General features: G+C 34.6%; 1 protein-coding gene across 4 annotated transcripts in view; it reads left to right on the top strand.

Annotated features, from left to right (window-relative positions):
- LOC113071284 (NACHT, LRR and PYD domains-containing protein 12) overlaps nt 1–17,003 on the top strand; it is a 173,382-nt gene that overhangs the window by 75,347 nt on the left and 81,032 nt on the right. For all 4 annotated transcript variants that reach the window (XM_026244647.1, XM_026244648.1, XM_026244646.1 and 1 more), the window contains exon 5: nt 9,970–10,143. In XM_026244647.1, the coding sequence (XP_026100432.1) occupies nt 9,970–10,143 (174 nt within the window). The remainder of the gene's footprint in view (nt 1–9,969; nt 10,144–17,003) is intronic.

Here is a 17,003-nt window from a genome sequence, read left to right on the forward strand (position 1 = left end):
TTACACGGAGATTTCGGAAGTTTTACCTTTCACTGTGAAGATCTAAACATATTTAGACGTACAGGAAATCGCAATGGAAGACGATTTCGATATATCAACAGACAACATTGAATTTTTTTCACAAGCATATTTATTTGAAAGAGAATACACAGATCAAGAACTCGGAGCGATGGAGGAAGCATCCGCTGCAGCAGCATGGATTCAAGCCTCAGAGAGACAGAGATCTCTTCAAAATTGGTGGTGTTTTAGTAGCAAGTGTTGTGATGCCAACAGAAGTGGAGAAAATATAAAAATATCCTTTTGTTACATTATAACATTATTAGGCCAGCCATTATTATTTCTAAATATAATAAAATGCAACTTATACATGACATATATATTTTTTTTCCTCTCACAAACTTTATTTTTTAACGTGTTTAAAAAAAACATGCAGCAAATGAAAATATGTGATTAATCTGTTAAAATGCAACCTAGCACGACTTGTATATTTTTTCCTCTCACAAACGTAATTCATTTTTTAGAGTGTTAAAAAAAATAAAGTAACGAAAACATGCAGCAAATGAAAATAGGCGATTAATCCGTTAAAAATTGTTACTCTGGGTTAACAGTAATTATAATTATTATATACTTCAGAACAGAGCCTGGGCCTAATCTAGGCTATCCAGGGTTGTTTTTTTTTTTGTTTGTTTTTTTTTTTACTTTGTGCATCACATTCACTTCGCTTGCTCTGCCACAGATCCACTTTTCGCGTTGCTCAGCTTTGGACAATTTAAAAATGTTTGATATAAAGGTTGCTGTCCCATTTTGTACAGGAATTGTTAATAAAAAAAAAAAGAATTATATTGTTAGTTCTAATTATATTGTGAACACAAGTTCATTTAGGCTATTTAACATGCAACGTGACATTTTACCCTTTTTTAACTTATAAGCTCCTTGAGATTTTAAAGTTAGTTAAATAGTAACTAAATAAATAGTATTTAAATTCAAGTTTAAAAAAAGTTTTAATTGCTTAAATTATTTCTATGAATTAATATTTTATCATGTTTATTCTTTAATAAAATAAGGGATGATCCAAATATTAGTTTTGCTTCACCTATTTATGTAGGCTACAATTATTCCCCAAAAAATAATAATTATAAAATAATGTAATTAAAAAATGCCATCGGCCTGAGTACATTTAACCATTATAGAATTGTGACTTCAAATGTTAGTGATTTAGGAGTTGAAAATACTGTGAAATTACTAATGGCATTGGATTTTAGAGCATAACAACTGAAGGTTTACGAAATGTTAGTCAATAAAGAATTGTTTTAAACAATGGAACTTATAAAGTTGTGACCTAAAATATTATTTTCACCATATAGCATGTGAATAAATAAAATGCATACTTTTCATAACATTTCATTATTCATAAAATGTATAACGTTTCTGGTGTCACGGCCCATTTCAATACGATGCAAAGCGGAAGAGTAGTGGCAACGGGATTCCGCCCTCAGTCAACAGATCTCCAAAAGCATATATCACTTTTAAAGCATTTTATTAAAGAGACGTTATATGAAGATATGGAGCATTAGCTTCAGAGAGGCCCAAGGCCAAAATAACAAACAAAATTACTAATAAAATAAAAGTAAAATATAATTTACCTGATAATGAAATAAAAAATACAAAATGAACCGACCTAACTCCCTAAACAAAAACACATCACAAAATTAGAGCAAAATAAATGGCAGACCCCTCCTACGCTCCCAGAGTGATCTTTGAATAAACAGAATAGTTCACAGAGTAAGAACTACAAACAACAACACCAAAGCTGTTGTGACTTCCTCACACCACAGAAGCAAAAGCCAGAGTGAGCTCCCGTGTGTTGTAGCACCGCCATTTTTATAGTCATCCGCTTCAGGATCCACCAATCACATTACTGGATGTCCAGCCAATACCTGCACACAAACTCATATACAACAAGACACAAAAATGCCGGGGATCGTAACACTGGTGTTTGGATTTGCAGTTCAATATAATGAGCTCCAAGTTTAAGAATAGCCCTAGACTAGGTTTTCTCTCTCTCTCTCTCTCTCTCTCTCTCTCTCTCTATTTAAAAGCATTAGCTCAATGAAATACATCTTCCTTCAGATAGAATTAATGTTTCCTGCCTTGCTAAATGTTGATCTCATGATCAATAAGTTGTATTCGCCTCAATCTGATTTAGTAAAGTCAAACCGCAGATGGTGAAGCTAACAGAGTGCCCGCTGTGAGGCGGGTGCAGCTGCGGAGGTTTCCTCTTGGTCTTAAAGCCTTCCACAAACGTTATGTTCACAAATAACAATGAATTTCGTAAAATAATGATTAATTATCAATTGATAATTTGTTATTATCATTATGATCTTGGGAAGATAATAATATGGGCTGCGAGAAAATAATGACAAAGAGTAGGGCTGGTGTAAGTGCAGGCATGTTTCAGCCCAGTAACATGACAACACACCGTTTAAGCCAAAGAAACAGACCGAGTTCAGTTCAGCTGGAGGGGGTTGGGTTTTTTGGGGCTAGTTATGTATGGCTTGTGGGGGATCGAGAGTCGTTCATTTGTTATATTCAACTAATAAGAGGTTTATATTAAATTTACATAATCAAGTCTTAATATATTCCATGCTCAAGCACATGCATTAAGTTAGCCATAAAGCACATGCAGAAGTAGCCTAATAATTTTGAAACATAAGACATTTTAATTAATTTATTAATAAACTAATGTTTTCTGTCAGCTGCAAGATGAAATGCACAGTGCTGGCTCTCTCCGACCAGAGAAATGCAACATTCACAGATTACACAATGCTTTCGTTTTCATTTAAAAGACATTTCAAGCTTTCTGTAGATATATTTTATGTATGTGAGACACCACAATTTTAAATAAATTAATTATCAGGAAAAAATTTAATTGATGAGAGGGCACCTCCCTGTCATGCATGTGCATTAATAATTTTTGCACATTTAAATGCGTTTGCATTTTTTTTTAATTATATGAAAGCAAGTAGAGTTGGGTGATAAATCGATTTTATCGATAAACTAGAATTTGTAATTTACATCGGTTTGTTTGAAGATTTTTTTTTTTCTTTTTAACATCCACCGACGCTCCACTCAGGGCTCCCGTAGTTCCGAGTGAGCTCAACCCTCCCCCCCACGTCTGACACAGAGACAAGCTGCTGAGCAGAGTATGAGTGGAGCGGAGTGAGTCTAACTGGAGCGAGGAGCAGATATTAAGAGTCTGAGTGTCGTGATTTTCACTCGCTCCAAGCGCACTCCATCATGAGTACAATTCATGACAACAGCCCATAATATAACTGCATATTCAGCAATAATTCATGTTAAACATATTTAGCTAAAAAGCTTGATCAGAAGGTTACAATGACTGCAATAGTCGAGCGTTACAGGCTATAGGAGTTTGTCTGTATCTTTTACTGATTATTTTCGGGTTAAAGCATGATTTAAACAGATACAGCACAATAACATGCAATGGCTTTATCTCTAATGCATTCAAACAAATGTAATCTTACAGTGCTACTACATTATCAGTATCTGATTTTGAAATCTTTAAGAACTTCATCGATCTGTTTAGATAAAATAACTGGCAAAAATGTACTGTTATTTTCACCACAATCAAAATTTGCACAGCAGAAAGCAGCAATTTAGCAGCAGATTTAATGCTTACAATGTTATCAGTTTGGAATGTGATAGGGAAAAAAGTTTACACACAATTCGCTTGTTAAGTCTGACGTCACGTAGCAGCGCTTCCGTGTCCAAACGCTCTATCAGTTACCATGAGAAAACAACAAAAGGTGCTAATATAAACTCACAATGTGATAGAATACTAGCGAAAAAGTTATAATCTTAACCTTTAACTCCATACTGAAGTCCCAGATAGCCAGACAATGAAAATATAAATATAAAAAAAACATATAAAAATTATTTGTGTTTGGGACGCTGTGAGCACGGAGACTGTAGTGTATACCGTAAGTTTGAAAGCGTTTAGCTTAAATGATTAATATGAATAAACAGTGCTCATAAACGGCTGCTGAGGTAGTATTCTCAAGTGAAGCGAGTTGAGGCTTGGACCCGGAAGCAGCACTTCTTACGTCATCACTTAACAACCGAATAGCCTAAGCCACTTTGAAACTCTCCTGCTATTTTTTTTTTATAGGCTACGTTATGAACATAACATTTCAAACATATTGAAATACTTTATCCACGGAGTGAAGGCGGCGCGGTGTTTATGGTATCAGGGAGTGCGGATCGGAGTGATTATTAAATGCTCTGAGCGCAGAGGGGAAGTTGTTGCTGCTCCACTCCGCTCACAGACTCTACACTGGACATAATCCCCATCAGTGAACGGATGCCTTGTTCTATTTATGAGAAATGTACTGACACTGCGTTCAGATGATTTGACACTGTAGTGTGATGTCATCAAGTTTAGACACACTTTTAGCTCAGGGGGTCGGCAGACATCTCTCGCGTCCAGTGTAGACACAGACAGTGACTGCTCTATTTACAAATAAGTTGACACTGACTCACTGTAGAGTTACAAGTTTTACTCTGAACAGCTCTTAATGCTGATTGGATGGTTAGATGCATGATGGACTAGTATTAACGAAAAAAAAAATACAATAAATAAAATAAAATAAAGGTCTTTCCAGCATTAAGGTAATAACATTAGTTGTTTTTTATCATATTGTCTCAGTTATAAATTTGACTGGTAAATGAATGATAAAGAACTATATTAAAACTTGTTTTGACAAATTTCTTTGTCATTTGAATATTGAATTTAAAATCGATTTAAATCATAGATCTGATTTGTTTCTGAAATATGCTATCGCCCAGCCCTAAAAGCAACTAAAGAAGGCTCCCTTTAAAATCTCTGAAGTTGTCAATTAAACTCTTTTTTACATTGTGTGCATTTTGTTGATTATAATGAGAGAACTTGAGTTTAATCGTGAGGACGTTTTATTAATCCATCCATCCAAATATTTAGCTAAATTGTGCAGGTTTAATTTATTTGTTTCTTGTTTTAGGCTATTAGGCCTAAATATTGGGAACAAAATTATACAGTGCTTCACGTTTTACTAAGCATGCAACAATTTCTTAATCAGTGTACAGATAAATGTCTTTTTCCCAAGAAATTATCTGTCAAACTAAAGGACAGGTAACGAATAACAAAAATGCATGTTTTATTAAAGGAATTTTTAAATATAAATTAAAATATAGGCATAATATATGAAAATATTGACATTTTGCATATTAATCCATGTAGCCTACCCCCCTAAAATAGGCTACCACTTTTAATGCTCAGATGCAAAGTAAACCACAATTCATTTTGAATAATATAACACATAATTCATATAATATAAATAATACTGCACACCTTTTAAATGTGTCAAATCTAAAATATAGATTAAAACCGTGTAGCTTAGAGAAAATATAAACACAGGTTCAGGCACAGACTTGACATTTATCCTGCTTGAATTCGTTCTAAGAAATGCACATAACTTCATGAGTACCAAACTTTCATCTGTGAATATTAAAAATTAAATATATAAAATATTTTAACTATAGTGTTTTTCTTTCATTTTCCGTGACTGAAGCCGTCAAATGTAACACATCAGCGAGGCAAAACTGACGTCTATTTGCGAAAATGTGCTTTGATGCGCTTGTTTGATATAAAATTAGCATGAGATGCAGGGCATTCAATTAAACTACGATTGTGTTATTATTTCCAAATAATGTTTAGTGTCGCTACTAGGGGTGTAACGGTATGTGTATTCATACCGGACCGTTTCGGTACAGGGCTTTCGGTACGGTGCACGTGTGCACCGAATGACTGAATGCAATATTTTGTGTGCGGAACATAGGTACCTTTTCGTGTTTCCACACGAACATATTAAGTGGCGAAAGTCTCCGCGTTCAGCGCAAATCCCGCCCTGCAGCTGATTCTAAAGTTTTCATTGGTCATGTCAATATGTCAATCAATGTACAGATTGCCCTACACCAGTGGTCCTCAACCCGTGGCCCACACAAATTCTAATGCGGCCCACCATTTGCTGAACACGATAAAAAAAAAAACTTTCAGTTTTACAATTAATATTTTTAAAACATTAATTTAAAAAAAATTGGATACTAAATAAATATAAGCTATAGCCTAATGTTTTTATGTGAAATTATTTTGTTTTTCATATATTATTTTCAGACATGAGCAGACTTACATTTAACGTATTTAATGAACACATACAAGAGTGCACTTTGGCAGATTTCAATTCTAATAGTCATCAACAGCCATTAGTTCAGGTAAAATTGAGCATCAGAAATGACAAAAAAAAAATTTAAGGGAGAAAAAAATAAATGTGGAGAATACCAGCGAATGAACACATACAAACAAGAATAGTCTCAGTAGTGCAGGAGAATTTTCGGTTTGACTCGCAACTCACTTGAAGAAGTTCAGGGAAATGGAAACACCATATACTACGTAGCAATCATCCTTAACTGAAGAAATGTGGCAAAACATCTCTGGAGAGAACCTCATATTATTAAATTTGAAAGTGCTTTCCATATTTGGATCATAGGCTACATTTGTGAACGCACATTTTCTGCAATGTCTCGCGTTCTGTCATGCTCCCGTGCGCATCTTACAGACTGCATCATAAAACCTCTGTACTTTCCGTATCCGCCTGTCCGCTATGGACCGCTAGGTAGGTGTGACGTAAAAATCATCCTCTGAGAGTGTGTGCCAAGGCTCTGAGCAGACGACCGCGCAGACAGGTGCGTGTGGTCAGTAGGCTCCAAAAGCACAACTGCACATGTGCAGGCAGTGTGAAGAAGCCCATTGCTACTCCAACCTGTGCAATCATTCAATAAAAGAATAATATTTTGGGCAATTGTTTGTTCACATGTTTGTGGCAAAGAGGACCATCAGCGTACGCTTTCGGAAGTATAAATGGAAGAGGTCCGCGTCTGCACTGGCCGTGTACGCGTCCGGATTGTTCATGCGGAAAGTATAACAAAGGCTTTACAATTGCAACTTCTTTGTGCTGTTAGTACTTTCGAGACGAATTTCACAAAATTGGTCAGCTCCATCAGGGGTTTTATTTATGGGGAGTAGAATAATTTATTTATTTTAATGAATGTAAATTACATGAGTGCGGCCCACGAGACTTGCACTTGGACCACAGTGCGGCCCGCTGGAAAAAAGGTTGAGAACCACTGCCCTACACCAACACTGATCTCTAAACCTACCCGTCGTCACTGTAACCTTAACTAATGAAATCGACTGCAGCGCAGGATTTCCGCTGAACTGGTTTAAAAAATAAAAAACACACCGCACGCTGTACACCAACTTACATGGCATGCTGTAACCTAGCTAGCGTCATGGCCAATGACAGTAAAAGGGTCATGGCCAATGCAGACAAGCCCATAGACAGTATGGACAAGCCGGACCTTGAAGAGTCACCCATATCACGAAGGTCTCCTGTCATAGCTATTTATTTATATTTTTCATTATTTTTTATTATGTGATATTGGTTTGAGACTGAGAGTATTTTATTTAATGGAGAACTTTGCAGCAGTATTTTATTTCTTATTCTTTTTAATTTTACATTTTTAATTATATTTTATTAAAAAGTGTTTAGAAAAGTGTAAACAAATTGTTAAAAAAAAGTTTATAGTAATAAACAACCTGCAGTTTAATGTTTGCATTTCTTTACCTTACTGTACCGAAAATTAACGAACCGTGACTTTAAAACCGAGGTACGTACCGAACCGTGATTTTTGTGTACCGTTACACCCCTAGTCGCTACATAAACAGTTCAGAAGATGAAACCGAAGATGATCAATGTCGCATTTTCCTGTGAAATATGCATTATAACTGAAATCAATATACCATTTGAATGCTGCCCCGGATTAATTTGCAAAGAATAATTTGTGTCTTTAAATCATTCTTTAAATACAGCTCATTTAATTACAGCAACTTTAACAATAATAAAGTGTTATACAATAATGTGCAGTAGCAATTACCACACACAGTGATAAGTTTAAAGTATAAATATCACGTTTAAGATCATAACGCGTGCATTCAATGTTTTGTGCATGTGCTCTATACTGTAGTCCACACCATCTAGTTGCTTGTTGATTTACATCAAGCATAGAATTGTATTTACATTGACATCATTGTCTGTTAATTAGTTTTTTCATTAATTCAAAGTGTTCTCGTCTTTACTTGTATAGAAACATCACATACAGCATGCTCAACAACAGTTGCCCGATTACGTTAACTGAAACAATCTAGTAAAATAACACTTATAACAGGAGTTAGAACTAAGCGACTACCGCATTAATGTAAAATATCGATTTACTATATTTTTATAGAGTATGAACATGTGACTAATAGAGTAGTTCAAATATTCTAATATGCGGTCAAATATCCACTTAATGTTGAATTCTGACTGATTTAAATATTGTTTTACTCTCTACCAGCACAATGCAGACAAAGATGATAAAGGATTTTTTTACTTACCATTTATTCAGCATTTCACCCATAGACTGGACTCCACCACGTTAATGGCGCCCATGACATCAGCGCATGCGCAAAAGTAGTAGTTTGACACAAATCATTATTTTTAGTTGTTTCGACAGAAATGAATTGAGCTCTTTTAAAGTTGTATGGATTTATTTCAGACTGATTTAAAATAATTGTGTACATCCCTTAAACTGATTAATTTTATTTGTTTCACAATGCTCTATTCATTTTCATTGAACAACACCCAGATCTCATTTTTTTGAGTGTAAGGAACTGTTACAATTTCAAGTTAGGTAGGGCACATTCACCTGTGAATCCCATAATGGGGGTGCTGGCTAACAGGTAAATCACTTACCTCCATGTCGTTCCAAACGAGTAAAAACTTTGTTTGTCTTCAGAACACAATTTAAGATATTTTAGGTAAAAACCAGGGGGCTGGTTCCATTGAATACATAGTAAATTGCACTGTCAAGGTCCAGAAAAGTATGACATTGTCATAATATTCCATCTGCCATCAGTGGTTCAATCTGAATTTTATGAAGCAATGAAAATACTTTTTGTATGCAAAGAAAGCAAAAATAATGACTTTATTCAACAATTCATCTCTTGCGCATCACTTTAGCAACAGTACGGATGACACAGAACAGCATACGCAGTTTGCATTCAGTAAATACTCTCCGTAATGCCACTATGGTGACGCGGAGGAGGCAAATTGTTGAAAAAAGTTATTTTTGTTTTCTTTGTATACAAAAAGTTACACTAATCACCAGAAAGGTGACTTCAAATGATTGTTCTCCTAATCTTAAGTGATTGTACTCATTAATCAGGTATCATCACTATGGGTCAATCGTAACTTAATAAAGGGTATATACAGGAATCATGGAGTTAAATTTAAGACTTTTTTTAAGACTCTTTCCATACAACCCTCTCCATTGTGAGTAAATCATTCGCATATGCGACTAAATCTTCATTCTGGCGACTAAATTATATCTAATATTAGCCAATGCTTAGAAGTCTGTTGGAAATAACTGACAGGTCTTTGTTTGGTGCATGAGGACAGTTTGAAACAGTCATAAATTTAATGGTGGCAGCAGTGATGAAGAGTTTTCAGCTATGCTTAGAATTTCATCTCAGCTTTGTATTCAGATTCTACCTCATGTGCTTCTGTTATGGTTTTAGATGTCAACTTGATCAGACATGATTTTTGTTCAGACACATTTATGTCACAATGGATATTATTAAAACATGATTAATAGTTCAAACAGTAGCACTTGTCAATTACAACACCAAGAGTAACACATTTCTAAAGATTTTGCTTTAGATATATGTCTGACAAATGCATAAAAGTAAATTAAAAAAAATATATATTTCATAGTCATGCTCAGAAAACATGTCTTTACAAATCCATCTCCTTACAGACTTGATGGATGTCGTCTCTCTGATCAGTGCTGTGAAAATTTGTCTTCAGCACTCCAATCATCAAACTCCCATCTGAGAGAGCTGGACCTGAGTAACAATAACCTGCAGGATTCAGGATTGAAATTGCTCTCTACTGGATTAAAGAGTTCACATTGTCAACTGAACATATTGAGGTATGGCTTTCATATTGACTAATTCACTATGTTGAAATAAGTTAAAGAATAGGTTCTTTTTAGGTGCGTAATTGTTTAGCTTTCTGAGGTTGTTAAACATGCTGTCTCATTCATTTTTTTTCTGATAAAGGCAAAAAGAACTTAAAATGCTCTGGCATTTTTGGTCATATAGATAAGAGTAATACATCATTGGAAACTGTACTTTTATTTGTATGACCTCACATGAATACCAAAATACTGTGCTTTTTTACAATACTAATTAAAAAATGGTGCACTTTCACAGGGTGTTTGTGAACTTCCTTCTGAAACTCGTCACAATAATAAACCAAAACTCATGAAAACTTGATAAACAGACATGAACGATGTCTATAGTAAGCTTGTATACTATAGTGTCTACATTTAAATGAAGTAATTCATATTGAAAGAAAAATTGGATTTTCTGTAAACACAAATTACCTACTGTTTTTTGACAAACACTGAGGTTGCCGTCTAAATTTACATCTCTGAGTTTACAAGAAATCGATTCAAAATCCAGTGCTTAAACACTTTTTGAGCACTCCCCAACACCGTAACGTACGTTAACTGTTGTACTTCGGTGTAATTTGCATACATATTTATTTCTGAAATGCTGCAAAGTATTTAAAATAACAATACTTCATAACTGCTCACAAGGACTGGAAGCAGAAAGAGAAGAAAAGCACTCAAAAATTTGAAATGGGTCTTTATTATGGCTGCAGCAGGTACAGTTGCAATACAGTTTTAAAATGTGTATTATAAAATGATATATTGGCTAAATAACTTTATTGCCTTTATCTATATACAACTATAATGTGTCTATTTTCCTATTTTTAATCAAGAGATTTAAATAATTAAATAATAAATCAGGTTATATTTTATAACATATACTTAAAATAATAAGAATACATTGTACATAAGCATTTTAAATACATTTTACACAACAATAAGAATACATTTGTAAATACCATTCATTTTATTTACAGCAGAGAATCATGTGACTGGCCACGTGAGCAATGTGTTCCCAGGTTCGTAGGATCACAGAACTCGCTCCTCAACTGTGAATAGATTGCCATCCAAATCCATAAGTTTTATATCTGAGGTGATATGTAAATTATTTTTACAGAAGTCCACATGAGAAACAATTACCATCCGAACTAACTTTTCACATAATTTTGTAGCAAAAACTTTAGTAAACAACATCCAGTACTCAAATTTCTTGTGAACAAATGTTGTGTATGTTTTACAGTAGGTAGACATCCAAAATGGATATTACTGTCACGGTTACCGCCGCCACAGGGCCGCGGTGTTAACTGTAAGTCAGTCACATGTTAAAATCATTCGCGAAACTACCGCCAAGTGGTGCAAATGAAATGAGATGAAATGACGAACTAACATTTTATATATATATACAGTAGGTGGCCAGACTATCTGGGGCTTACCGCCGCGCATAACTGTAATTCAGTCGCGTGTTAAAATAATTCGTGAAACTACCGCCAGTTGGCGCAAAGAGACGTATTGCGAAATGAATGTAATTGTAAAACGAGATAAAAGGACGAAGTAAAACAAAAATAACATTATGATATAAAATTGTAACATTAAAAAAAAAACATTTTTTTACAATTTGTTAATTTTTTAAATGTAGGATAGTCTTAGACTACAGTCTACTAAACAAAAATTAAAAGAAGACCTTAAAGGGGGGGTGAAATGCTATTTCATGCATACTGAGATTTTTAAACTGTTAAAGACTTGGATTCCCGTGCTAAACATGGAAAAAGTTTCAAAAATTAAGTTGTATGTTTGAAGGAATATTTCTGTTCCAAAAAAACCTCTTCCGGTTTGTCACAAGTTTCGGAAAGTTTTTTTAGAGTATGGCTCTGTGTGACGTTAGATGGAGTGGAATTTCCTTGTATGGGTCCTAAGGCACTTCTGCCGGAAGAGCGCGCGCTCCCGTATAGCAGAGCACTGAGAGGCTTGGCTCAGGCATTCGCTGATCAGAGCGAGAGCGTCGCGAAAAGTCACAAAAGAAGTGTGTTTTTGGTTGCCAGGGCAAGACAACCCTGCACAGATTACCAAAAGAGAAACAGCATTAAGGGACCAGTGGATGGAGTTTATTTTTACAGAGCATCAACGGAGTTGTGCAAGTGTTTTTGTTTGTTCCCTGCATTTCGAAGATGCTTGTTTTACAAACAAGGGCCAGTTTGACGCCGGATTTGCACATCCTTTATTTCTTAAGGATAATGCAGTCACAACAAAAAAGGGTCACGATCGTGTGATCGACCACATGCGGATGAGTAAAACTGCTTCAAATATCTCTGTGTTGTTAACTTAGCTATCAGCGCATAAGCACATCAAGTAAACGACATGCGATGTTGTCATCAAACTACACTTTCCACATGTACAGCTAAAAAAAAAAGAAAAAAAAGACGACATAAAGTGGAACGTAGTCATTTTCCAAAACCGCTAAGCAAATATATACAGTTTCAGTACATACCACATAGAGACGCCTTTGCTGATGCTGCTCTTGTTCAATTTCAGCCTCTGGATCTGTGTCACAGCTTCCAAACGCTCTCAACGCAAAAGCTTACTCGCGCTCGTGATTCTTTAGCTCCTCCCACACGTCACGCCTCTAGGTGCTCGTGTTTTTCCGGGAAAAATCGGTACTGACTATATTTCTCTTATAAATTTAATAAAAATAAAGACTTTTTGGAGTTATGAAGGACGCAGTACTATTCTATAGGTACTCAAGATTAACAGGATATTGAGTGAAAACGAGCATCCCCCCCCTCCCCCCCTTAACACAAAGGATCATATGCATGCTATTTTTATTAAACAGTAAATAAATATAAGGCCTATATATATATTTTTCATTTCGGTTCATTCTTGGTTTAAAAAAATCTTCAGGTTCCATATGCAGAGCGAAATGGGAACGGTCCAGCATTTAGCAATAACTAGTATTAACTCTGTTATTATTCTTGATTTTTCAAACTACCAGCATTTTTGAATTATGCCTTATGTGTGACCAAAAATTAAGTATTATTTGTTTCAGCTGTTTGATCGTGCCTTGCGCACATATTCACTGGAAACAGCAGTCGTTCACCAGACATTCGGCGTGAGCACTTTGACATATTGTTAATTGTGATTTTTTTTTTTTTATCGATACTGAAACGCACACAGCCTATTTACCTAATGAATAATAGTTAAGCTTCAAATGGGCAACATCACAAATATGGAAATGTTTGATTTCTCCCGATTGAGAAAGCCCAAGCTTACCTTATGCTTAGCTTTAAATTATTATTATTATTATAATTTTTTATTACTAAGCCTATATTATTTTATACTGCAATTATATTTATCCACTAGAATTATATATTTTTAATTATTGTTTTGTTCTGATAAATTTGTTAAATTTAAAGGATTTGCTGTAAAATATTTTCTAATAGCATATTTTTTTCCTCTCACAAACTCGGATTTATTTTTTAGCGTGTAAAAAAAAAAAAAAAACATGCAGCAAACAAAAATAGGTGATTGATCCGTTAAAATGAAACCTATACACGACTCATATATTTTTTTCCTCTGACAAACTTAATTTATTTTTTAGCGTGTTTAAAAAATAAAAAATAAAGAAAACATTCAACAAATGAAAATAGGCGATTCATCCGTTAAAATGTGTTACTCTTGATTACTCTTGGTTAATTATAATTATTTTACTTCAGAACACAGCCTGGGACTAATCTAGGTTATCCATGTTTTTTTTTTTTTTTTTTTTTTTTCATTGCATCTGAAAATGACTTTGTGCATTACATTCACTTCACGCGCTCTGGCGCAGATCAGCCTCCCCACAAAGCTCAGCTGTGGACGATTTAAAAATGTTTGATATAAAGCAGTGGTTCTCAACCCGCGGCCCGTCACGAATTCAAATGCGGCCTGCACCACATGCTGAATAAAAAAATAAAATTTTATTAAAAAATAAAATTTTATTGTTTACATTAATAAAAAAAAAAATTATGCTACTAATGAAATATAAGCTATATCCTAATGTTTTTATGTAATTTTCTTTCTTCATATATTATTTTCAGACATGAGCACTGGCATAAGCATTTAACGAACACATACAAACGTGCACTTTGGCAGAATTGAATTCAAATAGTCATCAACAGCCATTAGGTAAATTGCCTTTAAGGTAAAATTGCGCATCAGAATGGACAAATTTGTTTTTTAAGGGAGAAAAAAAAGAAATTCAAAAAAAGCCAGCGAATGAACATGTACAAACTGTCAATAGTCGCAGTATCAGTATTGAAGGAGAAGTGCTGGATTTTCGTTTTTTTTTTTTTTTTTTTTGCCCCACAACTCACTTGAAGAAGTTCAGATAAATGGAAACACCATACACTATGTAGCCTAACAATCCTTAATTGAAGAAATGTGGCAAAATATCTCAAGAGAGAACCTAATATTATTAAATTCAAAAGTGCTTTGCCTGCATCTTAAAGCCTCTGTCAAACTTCCGGCGTCAGCGAGTCCGCTATGGACCGCTAGGTAGGCGTGATGTAAAAATTGGAGAGTGTGTGCCGAGGCTCTGAGCAGACGACCGCGCGGAAAGGTGCGCGTAGTCAGTAGGCTTCAAAAGCAAAATCGCACATGTGCAGGCAGAGTGAAGAAGCTCATTGCTACTCGAACCTGTGCAATCCGTCAATAAAAGAATATAAAGACAGCGATGTGCAATAATTCTGGGCAATTGCAGAGCTGGCCATCAGCCTGCGCATTCAGAAGTATATATTGAAGAAGTCTGCGTCCGCGCTGACCGTGTACGCGTCCGGATTGCTCATGCGGAAAGTATAACACAGGTGTTACAATCACAACTTCTTTGTGTTACTCCTTTCAAGCTGAATCTCACAAAATTGGTCAGCTCCCGACAGCATCAGGTGTTTTATTTATGGGGAGTAGAATTGTTTATTTCAATGAATGTAATAGATTATATATCTTAATAGTTAGGCTATAATATTATAAATCAGGTTGGTTTGTATTGCTGACGTAATATGTAAATTATATGCATAGACTTGCACTTAGACCATAGTGCGGCTCGCTGGAAAAAAAGGTTGAGAACCACTGATATAAAGGTTGCTGTCCCATTTTATACAGGAATTGTTCATTTTAAAAAATCGAATTATATTGTTAACACAAGTTCATTTAGAACTTTTTTTTCCTTATAAACTCCTTGAGAATTTAAAGTTAGTTTAATAGTATTTAAATTCAAGTTAAATTAAATTAAAAAAAAATTTTTATTAATTAATAATATGTTATCATGTTTATTCTTGTAAAAAAAATATGTGTTTATTCTTTAGGAAAACAAGGGAAAAAATAAGGGACAATCCGAATATTTTTTTTTTTATAGTTTTGCTTTACCTATTTATGTAAGCTACAGTTATTCAAATAATAATAATAATAATAATAATAATAATAATAATAAAATAATGTCATTAAGAATACCATTGGCCTGAGTAATTTTGACCATTATAGAATTGTGACTTTAAAGATTAGTCATTTAGGTGGTAAAAATACTGTGAAAATAATAGAGCATAACAACTGAAGGTTTATGAAACATTGGCCAATAAAGCAATTCTTTTTAAACAACGGAACTTAAAGTTGTGAACTAAAATATTATATCAACCATATAGCATGTGAATAAATAAAACGCATAATTTTCATAACATTTCATTATTAATAAAATGTATAACGTTTCTGGTGTTTGGATTTGTACTTCAATATAATGAGCTCCAAGTTTAAGAATAGTCCTAGACTTCTCTCTCTCTCTCTTTAACAGCATTAGCTCAATGATATACGTCTTCCTTCCGTTAGACTTTTCCTGCCTTGCTAAATGTTGGGCTCATGATCAATAAGTTCGCCTCAATCTGATTCAGTAAAGTCAAACCGCAGACAGTGAAGCCTCGGAGACCCGCGCGCTGTGAGGCGGGAACAGAGGACTCCGCTTGGTCTTAAAGCCTCCCGCAAACATCCACGATCACAAATAACAATGATTTTCGTAAAATAATGATTAATTATTAATTGATGATTTGTTATTATCATTATGGTCTTGTGAAAATAATAATATGGGCTGCGAGAAAATTATGAAGTGTAGTGCAGGCATGTTTCAGCCCAGTAACACACCGTTCCTCAGAGCCAAAACACAGACTGAATTCTGTTCAGCTGGAGGGCGTTGGGTTTTGGATAGTTATTCATGGATTGTGGGGGTCGAGATAAAGGTGTGAATTGCTCTTTCATTTGGACAAGTGTCTTATGAGGCTTTCACTTGCTGAAGCGGTTTATATAGGACTGTTGTTTTGGTTATATTCACAGTGCTGGCTCTCTCCGACGAGAGAAATGCAACATTCACACATTACAATATTCCTTTAAGTTTAAAAACATTTCAAGCTTTCTGTAGATATATTTTTAATGTACCTATGTGAGAAACCACAATATTATATTAATAAAAAAAAATATACATCCATTATCATGAAAAATTTAAGTGATGAGACGGCACCTCCCTGTCATTGATGCACATTAATACTTTTTGCACAAACACTTGAATATGAGCTTCTTATCAGGAGTAAAATTCATGCCAACATATTTAGCTTGATCAGAAGGTTGACTGCAAGAGTCGAGCGGGATGTTAAGAGTTTGTCTGTTTCTTTTAATGATTATTTTCGGGTTAAAGCATGATTTAAACAGATTCACACTCAATCGCTTTCGCAATAATGCGTTCACACAAATGTAATCTTGCAGTGCTACATTATCAGCATGCTATCTGATTTTTAAATCTTGAAGAAGTTAATCGATCTGTTTAAATA

The sequence above is a fragment of the Carassius auratus genome, unplaced genomic scaffold, assembly GCF_003368295.1.
Source record: "Carassius auratus strain Wakin unplaced genomic scaffold, ASM336829v1 scaf_tig00006772, whole genome shotgun sequence".
In the NCBI taxonomy this organism is placed as follows: domain Eukaryota; kingdom Metazoa; phylum Chordata; class Actinopteri; order Cypriniformes; family Cyprinidae; genus Carassius; species Carassius auratus.